This window comes from Melospiza melodia, chromosome 3 (genome assembly GCF_035770615.1).
Source record: "Melospiza melodia melodia isolate bMelMel2 chromosome 3, bMelMel2.pri, whole genome shotgun sequence".
Lineage (NCBI taxonomy): Eukaryota > Metazoa > Chordata > Aves > Passeriformes > Passerellidae > Melospiza > Melospiza melodia.
The window spans coordinates 133,606,318-133,621,286 of NC_086196.1; the positions used below are offsets into that span (position 1 = coordinate 133,606,318).

At 45.0% G+C, this 14,969-nt stretch overlaps 2 protein-coding genes across 2 annotated transcripts; both read left to right on the top strand.

The window, feature by feature from the left end:
- Nucleotides 1-1,515: 1,515 nt before the first annotated feature.
- On the top strand, nucleotides 1,516-2,469 carry LOC134416847 (taste receptor type 2 member 9-like). Its single transcript, XM_063153528.1, has one exon. It carries the CDS (start codon nucleotides 1,516-1,518, stop codon nucleotides 2,467-2,469), a length of 954 nt encoding a protein of 317 aa, XP_063009598.1.
- A 7,732-nt stretch (nucleotides 2,470-10,201) lies between these two features.
- On the top strand, nucleotides 10,202-11,155 carry LOC134416848 (taste receptor type 2 member 9-like). Its single transcript, XM_063153529.1, has one exon. The coding sequence runs from the start codon at nucleotides 10,202-10,204 to the stop codon at nucleotides 11,153-11,155; it is 954 nt and encodes a 317-aa protein (XP_063009599.1).
- The last annotated feature ends 3,814 nt before the right edge of the window (nucleotides 11,156-14,969 follow it).

Below are 14,969 nucleotides of genomic sequence, written 5' to 3' on the forward strand. Positions count from 1 at the left end.
CCATCTCATTCCCTACATCCAGTGCAGCATCAACCCCTCCCAACCTCACATGCCACAAGACTCAGCAGGCAAAATCCAGCACCTTGCACATGTTACCACACAAAACACCAGAGCTCCAGCGAACCATGCTGCAGATCAATTCTACTATCCCCATGAAACCCCTTAGAATGTGACAGCCAGGACAGAATCCCGCTCCTGTGCACCAACCCCATTCAGCTGGCACTGCAGGGGACAGGGTGTCCATCAGCACAGCCACCCTGCACAGCCCATGGGCACAGATGCAGGATGTGCCCAGCCTGGAGAACCTGACACATGACAGGTGTCAGAACTCAATGGGAATGGCAACCCAGTGCTGGCACAGAATGGAAAATCTGCTCTGGGTCACATTCCAAGTCTTTATGGCGGCCAATCAATGCAATTAGGAGCATGTGATATGAATATTCATATAACATCCTGCTGGCTGTTCTATCCCACAGAAAACATGGCTATCATCACTTGGAAGAGAGAAAATGCTGGGGGTTCATTTCCTGTAGCCATAGAGCTCTTGCTTGGGGTTTCATTTTTCCTGCTTCCACCACAGCATCAGATGAGATCTCCTTGGTTGCTGTGGTTCTGATGTGCAAGGCCAAATGGGACAGGTCCTGCATTACCCCAAAAGGCATGGGGAGTCCATGCCCCACAGAGCTTAACACAACTTGCCTGGGAAAAACCTCACAGCTTTCAGGGTCTAAATTCATTTGGAAGCTTTAGGGCACTGCAGTGTGGGGGAAACTCAGCATGGAGCCGTCTTAGAAAGCCTTCACTTTCCCAAGCAGATGAGATGGGAACCCTGGCACAGGGAATCGTCCCAGTTTTTACCCTTTCCCTCCACATGCTCCAAATTACATTTTTAAAAAGTACCGGATTATTATCTTGGCTCCTATCACCTGCCCCAATATGGGGTCCCTCACTTACACTTAAGGCAATGCCATTGGAAAACCAAACATGGATTTCAATGCCTGTGAAGCATCAAAATACACTCCAGTATTACAGCTTCTGGACTCAATGTACCAGCATCCAGACTCTCAGACTGAAAAGGACACTGAGTCCCCTGACATGCTGAGCACAGCCAGGGCTCTGCATGATCATCATAGGCAAAAAAGGGACACAAGAACCCAGATCCTGAAGCCTGACACTGATCAAACAGGGATCAGTCTCAAAATCAAAACACTCCACCACAGAAAAACATCTCCGCTGTTTGTGACACCCAGCACACCCCCCTCCAATCAACATTCAAATAGTCAAGAGTGGCCCCGGGTAAGGGGATACCCAGCACATTTACATCCCTGCACCTGCCCTGCGCCCACAGCAGCGGCACCAAAATCCCCCCAGCAGCAGCAGCAGCAGCAGCAGCAGCAGCTCTATAAAGCTCCTGTTGCCATCCCTGACACTCCACCAAGAGCAGCCACTGACCTGCCTCAGGCTCTGCTGCCACAGCCCCCTTGGCCAGCACAGCTCTGATCACCAGCTCACACCATGGAAGCCTCTCTCTTTCCACAGCAATCCAATCTCACTTCATACGGGCCCACAACTGTGGCCATCATCACCCTGGAGGTGTTTGTGGGCATGTGGGTAAATGCTTTCATCGTTTGTGTGCTTTGCATTGCCTGGGTCAAAAAGAAAACCCTGAACTCTAATGAGAAGATCTTGCTGCTGCTGGGATGCTCCAGGATTTCCTCTTTGTGCTTCACGTGGATATATCGCTTCCTTTCAATGATTTATCCCCATATCCTTCATGTTCAAACCATACGTCAACTACTTAGATCTCTTGCAACCCTTTTTAATTATTCCAACTTGTGTGTCTCAGCCTGTCTTTGTGGTTTCTACTGCATAAAAATTGCCAATTTCAGGAACAGCTTCTTCATCTACCTGAAAGTAAAGGTTGACAGGATGGTGCCCTGGCTCTTGTTGGGGTCAGAGATTTTAGCCTTGGCTATTAGTATCTTTACCTATGTCCTCAGTGAATCTCTGCAGATGAACAACATCACTTCCACAGGTCAAGAAAATTTTTGGGAAGTAACTATCAGAAAGAATAAACATCTTTTTTCTTCTCATTTTCTTGCTGGCCTTGTGTTTGCTGCCTCATTCCTGGTGGTCACCTTTTCTGCTGTTTTCCTTCTCTTTTCCCTCTGGAGACACAAACGCACGATGCAGACAAGCTCCATGAAGGACCTCAGCGTGGATGCCCACATCAGAGCCATGAAATCTGTCCTCTCCTTCTTAGTGATGTACAGCATCAACTTTGTATGTTTGATCTTGAAAATAATTTATGCCACAAAGCAAGAAAATATAATGAAACTCCTTATATACATGTATCTGTTTGCTTTTCCAGGTGTTCATTCCCTTATTCTGATTTTCAGTAATCCCAAGCTGGAAAAGGCATTGCTAAAGATTCTCTCCTGTGTGAAGTGTGAGGGTTTTATCAAGTAGGAATTGTGATATTAGCTGGAGTCCATTCAAATTGTTGATCTGTTATAGGAGAAAACAAGTAATTGAATTTCTGATGCAGGCCTTCAGGCAGAATAGATGATACAGATGTTCACTCTTCAACATGCAAATTATTAAAACTTTATTTGTATCTTTTGAGCTAAATTATTATGAGCTAAATATGTTATTATCATATTTAGATTTAGCAAAATCTTTGAAAAATATTTTTATATTAACAAAGTCATTTAGACCTGATGGTAGGAATGATGCCTCAGCACCATTGTGGTGAAGGGATTAATGTGGGCATGAGAGTCTGCTGGTGGGGTGATGGATCATCAGGCAGAGCCCCTTCACCTCTGCCTGGGCCCAGTGGAAGAGGGAGTGATGCTAATTGAGTGTTCAGCCCCTGCCCAAGACTCACAGCCTTTGCAATCCCGACCCTGGCTATCCCTCATCTCCACAGCAGCTGGCTGCCCACCCCCATTCACCATGGCAGCAAGGAGGTATTTTGACTGCAGCCTCACCTGCATTTCTCCCAAAAGGATCGATTTGGCATTTCAAATCCTGCCTGGCAGAGGATGGGAATATGACCCCACTGTGCAGACAGGACAGCAGGATTGCTTTGCTCTCCTCCCCAAAGCAGGGAACACCTCTTGGTTAAGATTTGCTCTTTTGATTGTGTCAGATTGTACCCCGGTGAAATTCTGTTAATGGGCCTACCTGGTGGTGAAGTTGAACTTAATGACTTACCCTTTGCTCTTCCTTATTTGCATCTCTTTTCCTTAATATATTTAGAGCTAGGTTAGAGTGTATTTATTAGTGGCAATTCCCAATTTGTATTTCTACAATAAAATGCATGACTTGTGATTCTGTGACTCTGAAAGATTTTATTGAACATGACAGGACTTACATGTTGAATTTGCCAGAATCAGAAATTCAACTGAACTGCACCCATGCCTTTTGATCACTGAGGACCAGCAAGGGCTTTATTTTTTGCCCATTTTCTACACTCTAAATAGAACAGAAAAATGTGCAAGACTGGAACACAAACTGGATGTATAAAATAGAATAACAATACTGCCAACCTGCCACAAATGTTTTGGTATTCACAGAATGAAATGGCTGCAAGGAAGAGGTTTCTCTCTATTTTGGTTTACCTTTCCTTCTGCTGTGGCCCTGTGCTGTGGCACATATTATGGGCTGTATCAGTGCCTGGCAGTGGCTGATAGCTCAGTGTGAACACGCTGAGCCCTGTCACTCCCCAGAGGTGGTCACTAAGCCACAAAGAGCGAGGCAGGAACGGCCCCGGGGAGCTCAGGGGCTGCAGAGCCCCCTGCCCACTGCAGCCCTGCGTGTCCTCTGTGCCCCACTGCCTGCAAGGACAGGATTGCCTGCTCTGTGGGACTGCTCTCCTGGCCTGGCTGACCTGGAGATGAGCTTGGCTTTTCCCACTGCACTCTGGCTCAGTGAAACACCCAGACAACAGGCTTTGCTCTTAACTGGGGAAACACCTTGAGGATTCAGGAGTGCTTCCACCACAGCATCAGATGAAATCTCCTGGGTTACTGTGGTCGTGAAATGTTATTTCATTTTAAGAAGGGAAACGAAATCTTGCTATTTCCATGGGGATCAATTGGGCAAGCTTTGCTCCACATTCCTGCATCCAATGGCATCCGATGCCTTTTGATGGCTGTCAGTTTGATGAAGATTTTTTTTTTTTCAAGTATCCATGCCATGTCCCTCATATCTTCCCCTCAAAGTTGTGTCATGTGGGGGGATAGAATGTAAGAAAATAAAGATAGTGCAGAAGGTAATCTCACCCCAGAGGATTTGTAGCTGTACTAACTACCAAAGATTAAGAACAGGCCTGCCCTTAACAGGCCTGCCCAGGCTGGAGCTGCGACTAGCAAGGATGAGTGCTATAACAGTGTGATATAACAGAGCTTAGCTGATTGTGAGGAGATCTGTTTTTTGTTGGCTGTTCTGTGAGGGAGAAGGAATCTGTGCTGTGGGGAGCTGCCCATGAGAATTAGCCTAGAAAGTATGGAACTTTTGCAGTAATATAAAAATAATTGGTGATCCTGTGGTGATTCGGGTAGAGGACTGCAGAGAGAACTGTAAAGACATTATCCCATGGTGGTTGTGAAAAAAGGAATTAAATATTAAGTGACATCATCTTGAGGGGTTTTAGGAAAATAACTGCAGACCTAAGAGCACTAAGATGGTGGAGCTAGGCAAACCAGGAGCCTTGGAGCTAAGCAGACAGACTTAGAGCCTAAAAACCTAGATGAGTCATACCCAAGCAGACCTGGGAGCCTAGAAGTCTGGACAATGTATGAGATACCACCCCTAAGAAGAAGAGTGCTGGATATGAGGAGCGGACACTACACACTTTGCTTATTTCGTGTGTTGGAGTGAGCCCCACACCCCCTTCCAAGGTATGGCTGCAGTCCAGAGGGGACCCAGGGCGGTGCTGCGTTCCCTCTGAATGGCAGAGTGTGCAGCAGGACACAGGAGTGGCGTGACAGAAGTGGCAAATGGCATGGCCACAGCAGCAGCCAGTGCCTCAGCAGTGACATGGCCCCTGAGGAGTACAGGGGGAGGTTTGCTAAGTCACTGCTGCATGAGCACTGGAACAAAAGCAAAATGGAGCTCTCAGAGGCAGAGTCAGAGCTGCACAGACAACATATAAGAGAAGCTCTCTAAAACGGTATAGTGGCCATTTCCACAGTAACTCAATGTGATTCGGGATTGGGCTGTAGGGAGAGGTGCAGCCGGAGATGGAGCCCAGCGTAGCACTGAGAGCAGCAGGGGATGCTGCCTGGTCCCGACCTGGCAGATTTTGACATCTGGGGTACAGTGAGCCACTGGGGACACAATGTGAAATAATATATCAAGTGAAGAACAGATTGTTTTATCTACATGGAAAACTGAGAGGCTTACAGTAACCAACTAATACAACAAAAAACTAAAAGGAAGAAGCAAATTATTGAAGCAGCAGTGGGAGCTGGGGACAGAGTAGCTCTACCATTCAATATGGTGTATTTTTTTGCTGGTAAAACACATGCATTTAGTGTGTGAATTACAACTCTTGATTTTTGATTGGGCATAAGTGTAAAAGTTTATATTCTGTAAGCATAAATACACTCGACAGGTATTGGATTGATGTTGTTCAAGTTGTATAGCTATGTATAAAATGATGTAACTGTTGATTTGTTACTACCCTAATATATAGCCTTTAACTTATTCTTGTGGGTTGTCTTATAAGGTTGTACAGCTATTGATATTGTCTATATTCTAGAAGTGTAAGTATGTGGGTTTCTGATGGTACGTAATGTAAGTTTGGGTAATGAATCGAGATCAGCGCACAGACACATTCCAAAGATAAATGGAAATTGCACAGAAGATGATTGTACTGGGTTTACTATCTTTTGCAAAGGGCCCTGCAAAACACAGTAAACACAACATTAATCTATGAAAAGCCTTAGGGTGATGTTCTGGACTGTGAAAAGCAAAACTAAATCAGAACTTAGAAAGGTATGATCTTACTGTGGCATGTTGCCTGAACATCTGTACACTATTAGTCCTAAGTGAGATATATGAATACTTTATAATAAAAATTTACTCAAACATATCTTTCTAGAGATGCTACAACTTTGTAATTAAAATGAAAGGGGGAATTGTGGGGGGGATAGAATGTAAGAAAATATAGTGCTGCAGAAGGTAATCTTGCCCCTGAGGAGTTGCAGCTGTACTAACTACCAAAGATTAGGAACAGACCTGCCCTCGATACGCAGCAGTTGTGACTAGTAAGGATGAGTGCTAGAAAAGAGTGGGTTAAGTGGTTGATAAGAGATCTGTTTTTTGTTGGCTGTGCTGTGAGGAGTTCCCATGAGAATGCACCAAGAAATTATGAAACTTCTGAAATATGATAAAAAAAATCCCTACCTCATTGATTTTTTCACCTGCTTTTGCAACATCTGAGAGGTTAGTTTTGACATGTTTTGGTCCTTTGCACTGCACCTCATTTTCTCCCAGACCACTTTCTTGTAGTCACTAAAACTCCCAATTTTCTTTTTGATTTTCCGTCAATTGCATTTCTTTGCATCATACATCCGTTTCAGAATATTTGTAAGTCCTTTTCTCTTCCTGGGAGCTTTATGAATCAATTTTAGAAAGCTTTGGTCCATGTCCCTGCACTGAATGGCAAGCCAGGCCTTTTGATGGCTTTCATTGTTGCGAAGATTGATTTTTGATGGTTTTTTTTTGTTTTCAGTATCCATGCCATGTCCCTCATATCTTCCTCTCCAAGTTGTGTCTTCCTCCTTGACTTTTTCCCCAGCTTTTGCAACATCCGTGAGCTTAGTTTTGGCATGTTTTGGTCCTTTGCACTGCAGTTGACTTCCTCACAGACCATTTTATGAAGACACTAAATCTCCCAATTTTCGGGGTTTTTTGGGTTTTTTTCAGTTGCATTTCATTTGATCATATCTCCTTTCTGGAGTGTTTGTAAGCTTTTCTTTTCGGGTTCGCAAGATTCTGTTTCCTTCCCAAAAGGAAATGTTATTTCCAAAGGAAATGTGCAAGGCCAAATGGGACAGGTCGTGTGCTAACCAAAAGTGCATGGTCAGTCCATGCCCTACAGAGTTTAACACAACTTGGCTGGGAAATACCTGACAGCTTCCAGGATCTAAATTAATTTGGAAGCTTTAGGGCACTGCAGTGTGGGCGAAACTCAGCATGGTGCCATCTTAGAAAGCCTTCACTTTCCCAAGCAGATGAGAACGCTGGAAAAGGGACTTGTCTCAATTTTTACCCTTTTACGTAATATTTTCCAAATTAAACTTGTAAAGAAATCCAGCTTTGATTTCTTGCTCCCATCACCTGGCCAGCTCTGGGGCTCATCAGTTTATGCTTAAGGCAATACTATTGGAAGAACCAACAAGGATTTCAATGCCTGTGAAGCATCAAAACAAACTCCACTTCTCCAGAATCTGGGGTGAATGTTGCAGCACCCAGACTCTCAGACTGAAAAGGACACTGAGTGCCCTGACCTGCTGAGCACAGCCAGGGCTCTGCATGATCACCATAGGCAAAAAGGGGACAGAAGAACCCAGATCCTGAAGCCTGACACTGATCAAACAGGGATCAGTCTCAAAATCAAAACACTTTCCACCGCAGAAAAAGATCTCCGCTCTTCGTGACACCCAGCACAGCCCCCCAAACCAACATTCAAATAGTCAAGAGTGGCCCCGGGTAAGGGGATACCCAGCACATTTACATCCCTGCACCTGCCCTGCACCCACAGCAGCCGCACCAAAATCCCTGGAGTGCCTTCAGCTTAGGCATGGAATCCTGCTCCTCCATTTCACATCTGAAATTACAAGTCATGGATGTGAGGATGTTCACTGCTATGTTCAGCAATCAGGTAGAAAAGGGCTTGTGCCATGACATCCCTACCCACAGCACAAGGCAGAGAGCTTGAGTAAGTCAGTTTTGAGTAGGAAATGGCCCTGTCCTAGAAAGAAGTCAGCCCTTTAAGCTAAGCAACATACTTTTCTCTAAACAAATCAAAGTAGGAATCTATTCATAAGAGACAACATTGCAGAGGAAAAAGTACAGAGATCTTTTCTTGTTTAGAGAAGAAGGGCCCCAGAGCACTAACCCTTCACCTAACATAAATGAATGTTCTTTAACACTTTCTTTTAGGAAGGATTGTTGCTGACACCTAAGCTGAACAGGACATACTGCTAGCAAAATAAGCATGTCTCAAGATACAGCATGTCAAGGCTGTTTTCACGGGCAAGCAAAGAGAATCAAAACACAGCATCAAGGCAATATTTCCACGTGTTTGGCAGTGGATGTGAGAAAGGAAGCAAAAAAAATGAAGCAAAAGCAGAGCTGTCTGAGAAACACTTGGTTTTTAGTACCCTTAACTTTGAAATAACTCAAGAACCTAAAGCAGGTGTCTAAAGATCAGTCATTCTGAGAACATATGTTTGCTTTCCTAGGTATAGATGTATAGGGGGTCTCTAGGATGCCTTTTAGGCACTGTGCTAGGCTCTAAGGTCTCCCTGGAGCTCTCTCTTCTCCAGGCTGAACAGCCCCAGCTCTCAGCCTGTCTCCACAGCAGAGGGACTCCAGCACCAGTTGCATTTTGTCCTCTCTGGAGGGCAGTGGAGGCACATTATTCCATTGGCTGCAGTTCTGGGAAAAACTTGGTGATGGGAAAAGCTGCTGCTCTTCCACTCTGGGAAGTACGGCAGGTGCCTTTTGGTCTCTTACTCGATGTTGTATGAAGTGCCCAAAATTGCTGTGCATCAGTATTCCCACACCCAAGGGCAGATCCACCCTGGATTCCTTGACACAGGCACTACCTGGTGTCACTAAATGCAGATAATACCTTTTCTTAATCTGCTTCCATTGGTTTTAACTCCACTGTAACACACAGAAACTCAGACACAGAAATGTACTGCAATGTATGTCCTGCAAAAACAAATGTCTCTTGAGCTGGAAAAACTGTCATATAAAACTGGCACCAAGCAGATATTTAATTTAAAAATTACCCATGAAGCTTCCCAATTTTTAGGTAAGTCTACTTTTGCAGGGCTTGAAATCAACACAAGACTCAACTTGTCAAATACCTACAGGTTCACAAATCCAGTTTTCAGATCTGAAATACACAGCAGAGGAAAACGACAGCAGTTGCTCTGCTTTAAAAGTATGATAAATACCTTTAATTCTAGATAGAAAAAAATAATAAGTGTACATTAAAAATAGAAGCATATATAAACATATCTTTGTGAATGAAAGAGCCGAAGATGGTTAGCAAAATTCCCTGACTGGAGTAATTTTGGCAAAGGTCACATAAAGATAATATTTCATTAGATAAACTGAAAGTGCTTAACTGAAGCAACTTTACAAAATAAATTGTATAAACAAGCAGGCTTTTGGACATCCAGGGCATTGTTCAGGTACCACTGGAAAATTTTATTGCATGTTATAATGTAATCTGAAATGTTGTCAACTTGGAGCTCAGGGCCAGTAAAACAGGACAGATACATTTGATTTTAAAAGGAATGTACTATTTATTTTTAGTCCTGTATAATTCAAAACTTGAAATAGTGTCTAAAATCAGATGGCAGCAAAGATTATGCCCTGAACTACTCTACGTAGAAAATATCTACAGATTCCCTTGGCCTGTACTGAGGTCAGACTAGTATGAAGAGAAAAGACACAAAGGGTAGAGCAGATCAATATGAATGTTTTTCAGAATATGATTCCCTGACTTAATTACTCATCTCACTGCCCTGGATGTGCTTTGCTCAGTGCAAACCCCACTCTGAGAGATCATCATTGGTGAAAAAGGGACAGAAGAACCCAGATCCTGAAGCCTGACACTGATCAAACATGGAAAAGCCAAAACATCACAACACTCTCCACCGCAGAAAAACATCTCCGTTCTTTGCGACACCAGCACAGCCTCCCAAGCCAACATTCAAATAGTCAAGAGTGGCCCCGGGTAAGGGGATACCCAGCACATTTACATCCCTGCACCCGCCCTGTGCCCACAGCAGCGACACGAAAATCCCCCCAGCAGCAGCAGCAGCAGCAGCAGCTCTATAAAGCTCCTGTTGCCATCCCTGACACTCCACCAAGAGCAGCCACTGACCTGCCTCAGGCTCTGCTGCCACAGCCCCCTTGGCCAGCACAGCTCTGATCACCAGCTCACACCATGGAAGCTTGTCACCCTCCACAGCAATCCAATGTCACTGCATACGGGGCCACAACTGTGGCCATCATCACCCTGGAGGCATTTGCTGGCATGTGGGTAAATGCTTTCATCGTTTGTGTGCTTTGCATTGCCTGGGTCAAAAAGAAAACCCTGAACTCTAATGAGAAGATCTTGCTGCTGCTGGGATGCTCCAGGATTTCCTACTTGTGCTTCTCATGGGTATCCCACTTCCTTTCAAAAATATATCCCAACTATCTTTATGCTTACACTATACTTCAACTACTTGCAATTTTTCAAACCTTTTCTAATTATTTGAACTTGTGGGTCTCAGCCTGTCTTTGTGGTTTCTACTGCATAAAAATTGCCAATTTCAGGAACAGGTTCTTCATCTACCTGAAAGTAAAGCTTGACAGGATGGTGCCCTGGCTCTTGTTGGGGTCAGAGATTGTAGCCTTGGCTATGGGCATTGTTATCTATGACTTCATGGAAACTGCGCAGAGTAGCAATCTAACTTTCACCTGCCAAGAAAACTTTTGGGAGGCAAGAATCAAAATGGATAAACATTTTTTCTCATCTTTTTTTCTCACTGGCTTTGGATATGCTGCCTCGTTCCTGGCAGTCATCTTTGCTGCTGTTTTCCTTCTCTTTTCCCTCTGGAGACACAAGTGCACAATGCAGACAAGCTCCATGAAGGACCTCAGCATGGATGCCCACATCAGAGCCATGAAATCTGTCCTCTCCTTCTTCGTGATGTACAGCATCAACTTTGTATGTTTGATCTTGACAATAATTTATATCATGAAGGATGAAACTACCATGACACATCTTATATCCATATATCTGTGTGCTTTTCCAGGTGTTCATTCCCTTATTCTAATTTTCAGCAATACCAAGCTGGAAAAAGCAATGCTGAAGACTTTCTCCTGTGTGAAGTGTGAGTTTTTCATCAAGTAGGAACTGTGATAATAGCTAGAGCCCATGCAAAATGTTGATCTTTTTCTGTAGAAAACAAGTAATTTAATTTCTGATGCAACTCTCCAGGCAGTGTAGATGATACTGATGTTCAGGCTTCAACACCCAAGTTAGGAAAACTTAATTTGTATCTTTTGAGCTAAAACATTGTGAGCTAAATACATTATTCTTGTATGTAGATTTAGCTGAATCTTTGAGATATGTATTTTTTAACAAAGTAATTTAGCCCTGATGGTAGGAATAATGCCTCAGCCCCTGTGTGGTGAAGAGATTAATGTGGGCATGAGAGTCTGCTGGTGGGGTGATGGATCATCAGGCAGAGCCCCTTCACCTCTGCCTGGGCCCAGTGGAAGAGGGAGTGATGCTAATTGAGTGTTCAGCCCCTGCCCAAGACTCACAGCCTTTGCAATCCCAACCCTGGCTATCCCTCATCTCCACAGCAGCTGGCTGCCCACCCCCATTCACCATGGCAGCAAGGAGGTATTTTGACTGCAGCCTCACCTGCATTTCTCCCAAAAGGATCGATTTGGCATTTCAAATCCTGCCTGGCAGAGGATGGCAATATGACCCCACTGTGCAGACAGGACAGCAGGATTGCTTTGCTCTCCTCCCCAAAGCAGGGAACACCTCTTGGTTATGATTTGCTCTTTTGACTCTGTCAGATTGTACCCTGTGGAAATTCTGTTCATAGGCCTACCTGGTGGTGAAGTTGAGCTTAATGAATTACCCATTGCTCTTCCTTATTTGCATCTCTTTTCCTTAATATATTTAGAGCTAGTCCAGTGAGTGCATTTATTAGTGGCAATTCCAAATTTCTATTTCTAGAAAAAAATTCAATAGTTGTGATTCTATGAATCTGAAAGTTCTTATTGAACATTACAGGACTTACATGTTAAATTTGCCAGAATCAGAAATGCAACTGAGATGCACCCATTCCTTTTGATCACTGAGGACCAGCAAGGGTTTCTTTTCTGCCAAATTTCTACACTCTAAATGGAACAGTAAAATGTGCAAGACTGGAACACAAACTGGATGTAAAAAATGCAATGCAATCCTGCCAACCAGCCACAAATGTTTTGGTATTGACAGAATGAAATGGCTGCAATGAAGAGATTTCTCTCTATTTTGGTTTGCCTTTCCTTCTGCTGTGGCCCTGTGCTGTGGCACATGTTATGGGCTGTATGAGTGCCTGGCAGTGGCTGACAGCTCAGTGTGAACACACTGAGCCCTGTCACTCCCCAGAGGTGGTCACTGAGCCACAAAGAGCGAGGCAGGAACGGCCCCGGGGAGCTCAGGGGCTGCAGAGCCCCCTGCCCACTGCAGCCCTGCGTGTCCTCTGTGCCCCACTGCCTGCAAGGACAGGATTGCCTGCTCTGTGGGACTGCTCTCCTGGCCTGGCTGACCTGGAGATGAGCTTGGCTTTTCCCACTGCACTCTGGCTCACTTACAGCCCCAGGATGTTGGGTTTTGTGCAAGGTGAAGCGTGGAATGAAGCCACAGCTTCATCTCACAGTGACCCACAGGCAGATGTACGGGGTGCCTGGGCCAGGAGCTGCAGCTGGGGGCCTGTGGGGTCTCAACCATGGGAGGTCAAGGCTGTCCCATGCTGGGAAAAGCCAATTCCAGGCACTCCAATGGTCCCAAATCCGGACATCACTCATCTCATCAGCGAACATTGTGGCTCCTCTGGGAAAAGAGGAGTCCCGAAGGACTGCAGGCAATGAGAGGGAACCATGCTGCAGGAGGAGAAAAATGAAGGAGACAACGTTTTATGAACTGCCAACAACATTCCCTGTCCTCCTGTGCTCCTGAGGAGAGGAGGTGCTAGAGAATCTCTGAATGACTTAAATCAAGCCTGTGATTATTGGGGGGTGAAGATCACATATTCTAGTTGTGTGCATGTTCTACATCATCCTACTCTGTTTTCAATAGGCAATAAATTACACTGATTTTCCCTGTCTCAAGTCTGTTTTGTCTGGGAGAATAATTGTGGAATGATTCCCCTGTCTTTGTCTTGACTCATGAGCAGTTCCACCTTATTTGCCAGCCCTGTCCTCTTCCAGAGTGAGAGTCAAGGAGTGACTGAGTGGGGCTCTGAGAGCTGCCCAAGGACAACTCCCCATGAGAGTGAAATGTGAAGTAGTTCCAGTGGGGAGGAACACATTCAGTGCAGACAGCTCAGGGAGCAGCTGCAATGGGAGGGAGCTGCAGGCTGTGGGGAAGTGCTGGGAGTCCCAAGCATGGTGCCAGGCCTTGCACAGCAAAGGGCACAGGGACCTGTGGCACCAGCCAGCTGACAGGACACTCAGGACACCCCTGTCATCATGTGCACAGACAGGAAGGACACAAAATCCCAGGGATCCAATAGTTTGGCTCACCTCCTCAGAGGCACCCAGCTTGAGCTGCTTCTGTGCTACTGTGCCATGATTAAAGTGCTTGAAAGATCCAGAGGCCTGAGACTCCACTATGGGAAAGCCAGTGCCAAACTGGAGAGGAAACCTGTTCTGGCTGTGAGCGTGGTGTGTGCAGGGAGTGGAGCGGGGCAGCTGCCCACGGTGAAGGGGCTTTGGTGCCTGCAGTGACAGTCTCTGGTGCTGGGGCGTGACTGTCAGAGGCCTCCTGGCTGGTGAGACAGGAAAGTTCCCTTCACACCAGCATGAACAGAGCAGAACCTGAACTGGTCACTTATTTTACCAGCTCACGCTCAGAGGGTCATTTTACCTGACACCCAGTGCCAGGTGTGCATTTCTCATCTCACCTGCAAAAACCTTCCTCCCTGCTTCTGAACTGAGAGATTCCAACATTTAGGGCAGAGCAACCTCTCAATCACTGCAGTATGACTTTTTCCAAAGACCATACATACTAGCAGGCTGCCTCACCAAACTACCCAACTCTCCTTAAACAGCAATTGCCCAGAAACAAGCAAACAAATAATTAAAGCCACTTGATAGCATGCTAAACCACCTTCTGGGGCTAGGAGACTTTTGGATTTGAATTTATATTTTCATAACAAGTTCATGACACCTGCCCTGAAGAGATTTCATTTTGCTTTCAGGATTCTGAAACAATTATGGCCATCTGCACATTGAAGGCCAGTTATGGATGGAATAGATTTTCTCAGAAGAAACTGAACAACTAACAGCCTAACCAGTTAGCTAACTAAGGGTAATACTCTTGGATTTCCTATAAAATGAAGTATTCTGGAGAGGGAAGATTTTCAGCCTAAACCAAACTCAGATGGAAGCAAAATGGGCTGTGTGTCATGTCCCTCAGATCCTAATAGAGCTGTATGTCCTTCCATATGCATAAAATTAGCAGTCTGATGCATTTTGAGATGCACAAGGACATGCAGAAAATGCACATAAGCTGGTAGATACAATGCCCTGCAGAATCCTTTCCATTCTTCAGTGGTGCCAGAGGGCATGGATTTGAACAAAAAGCAGACTCCTGTCTTTCAAGCACCTGATCCCTATTACCTTGATCTGAAAACTCAGCACTGGAGATTCTGATTTATATACACCTCTACTTTTTTTTAAGGTACCACATTCCTCATGCTGAGCTGATTCCAAGCCACAGTCACAGTGTGATCCTGTTATTGTAATATTTTATCCTGGTTCTGACCAGGACAGGGTTAATTTTTGCCAGGGTAATGTTTTTTTGTTAATTTTTTTATCATCTCCAGGTAGATGTTCAGGAGAGGGTTCAGTTCAGATGATACAGCAGTCAGGAAAGGGCAGGGCAAGCACTCAGGGGTTATTCTATGCCACCTCAATGACAGGGGGCAAGAGAAAACCTC

What these genes read in the sequence shown, in the direction of transcription:
- LOC134416847 (XM_063153528.1), top strand. Translation starts at nt 1,516, where the DNA reads ATGGAAGCCTCTCTCTTTCCACAGCAATCCAATCTCACTTCATACGGG.
- LOC134416848 (XM_063153529.1), top strand. Translation starts at nt 10,202, where the DNA reads ATGGAAGCTTGTCACCCTCCACAGCAATCCAATGTCACTGCATACGGG.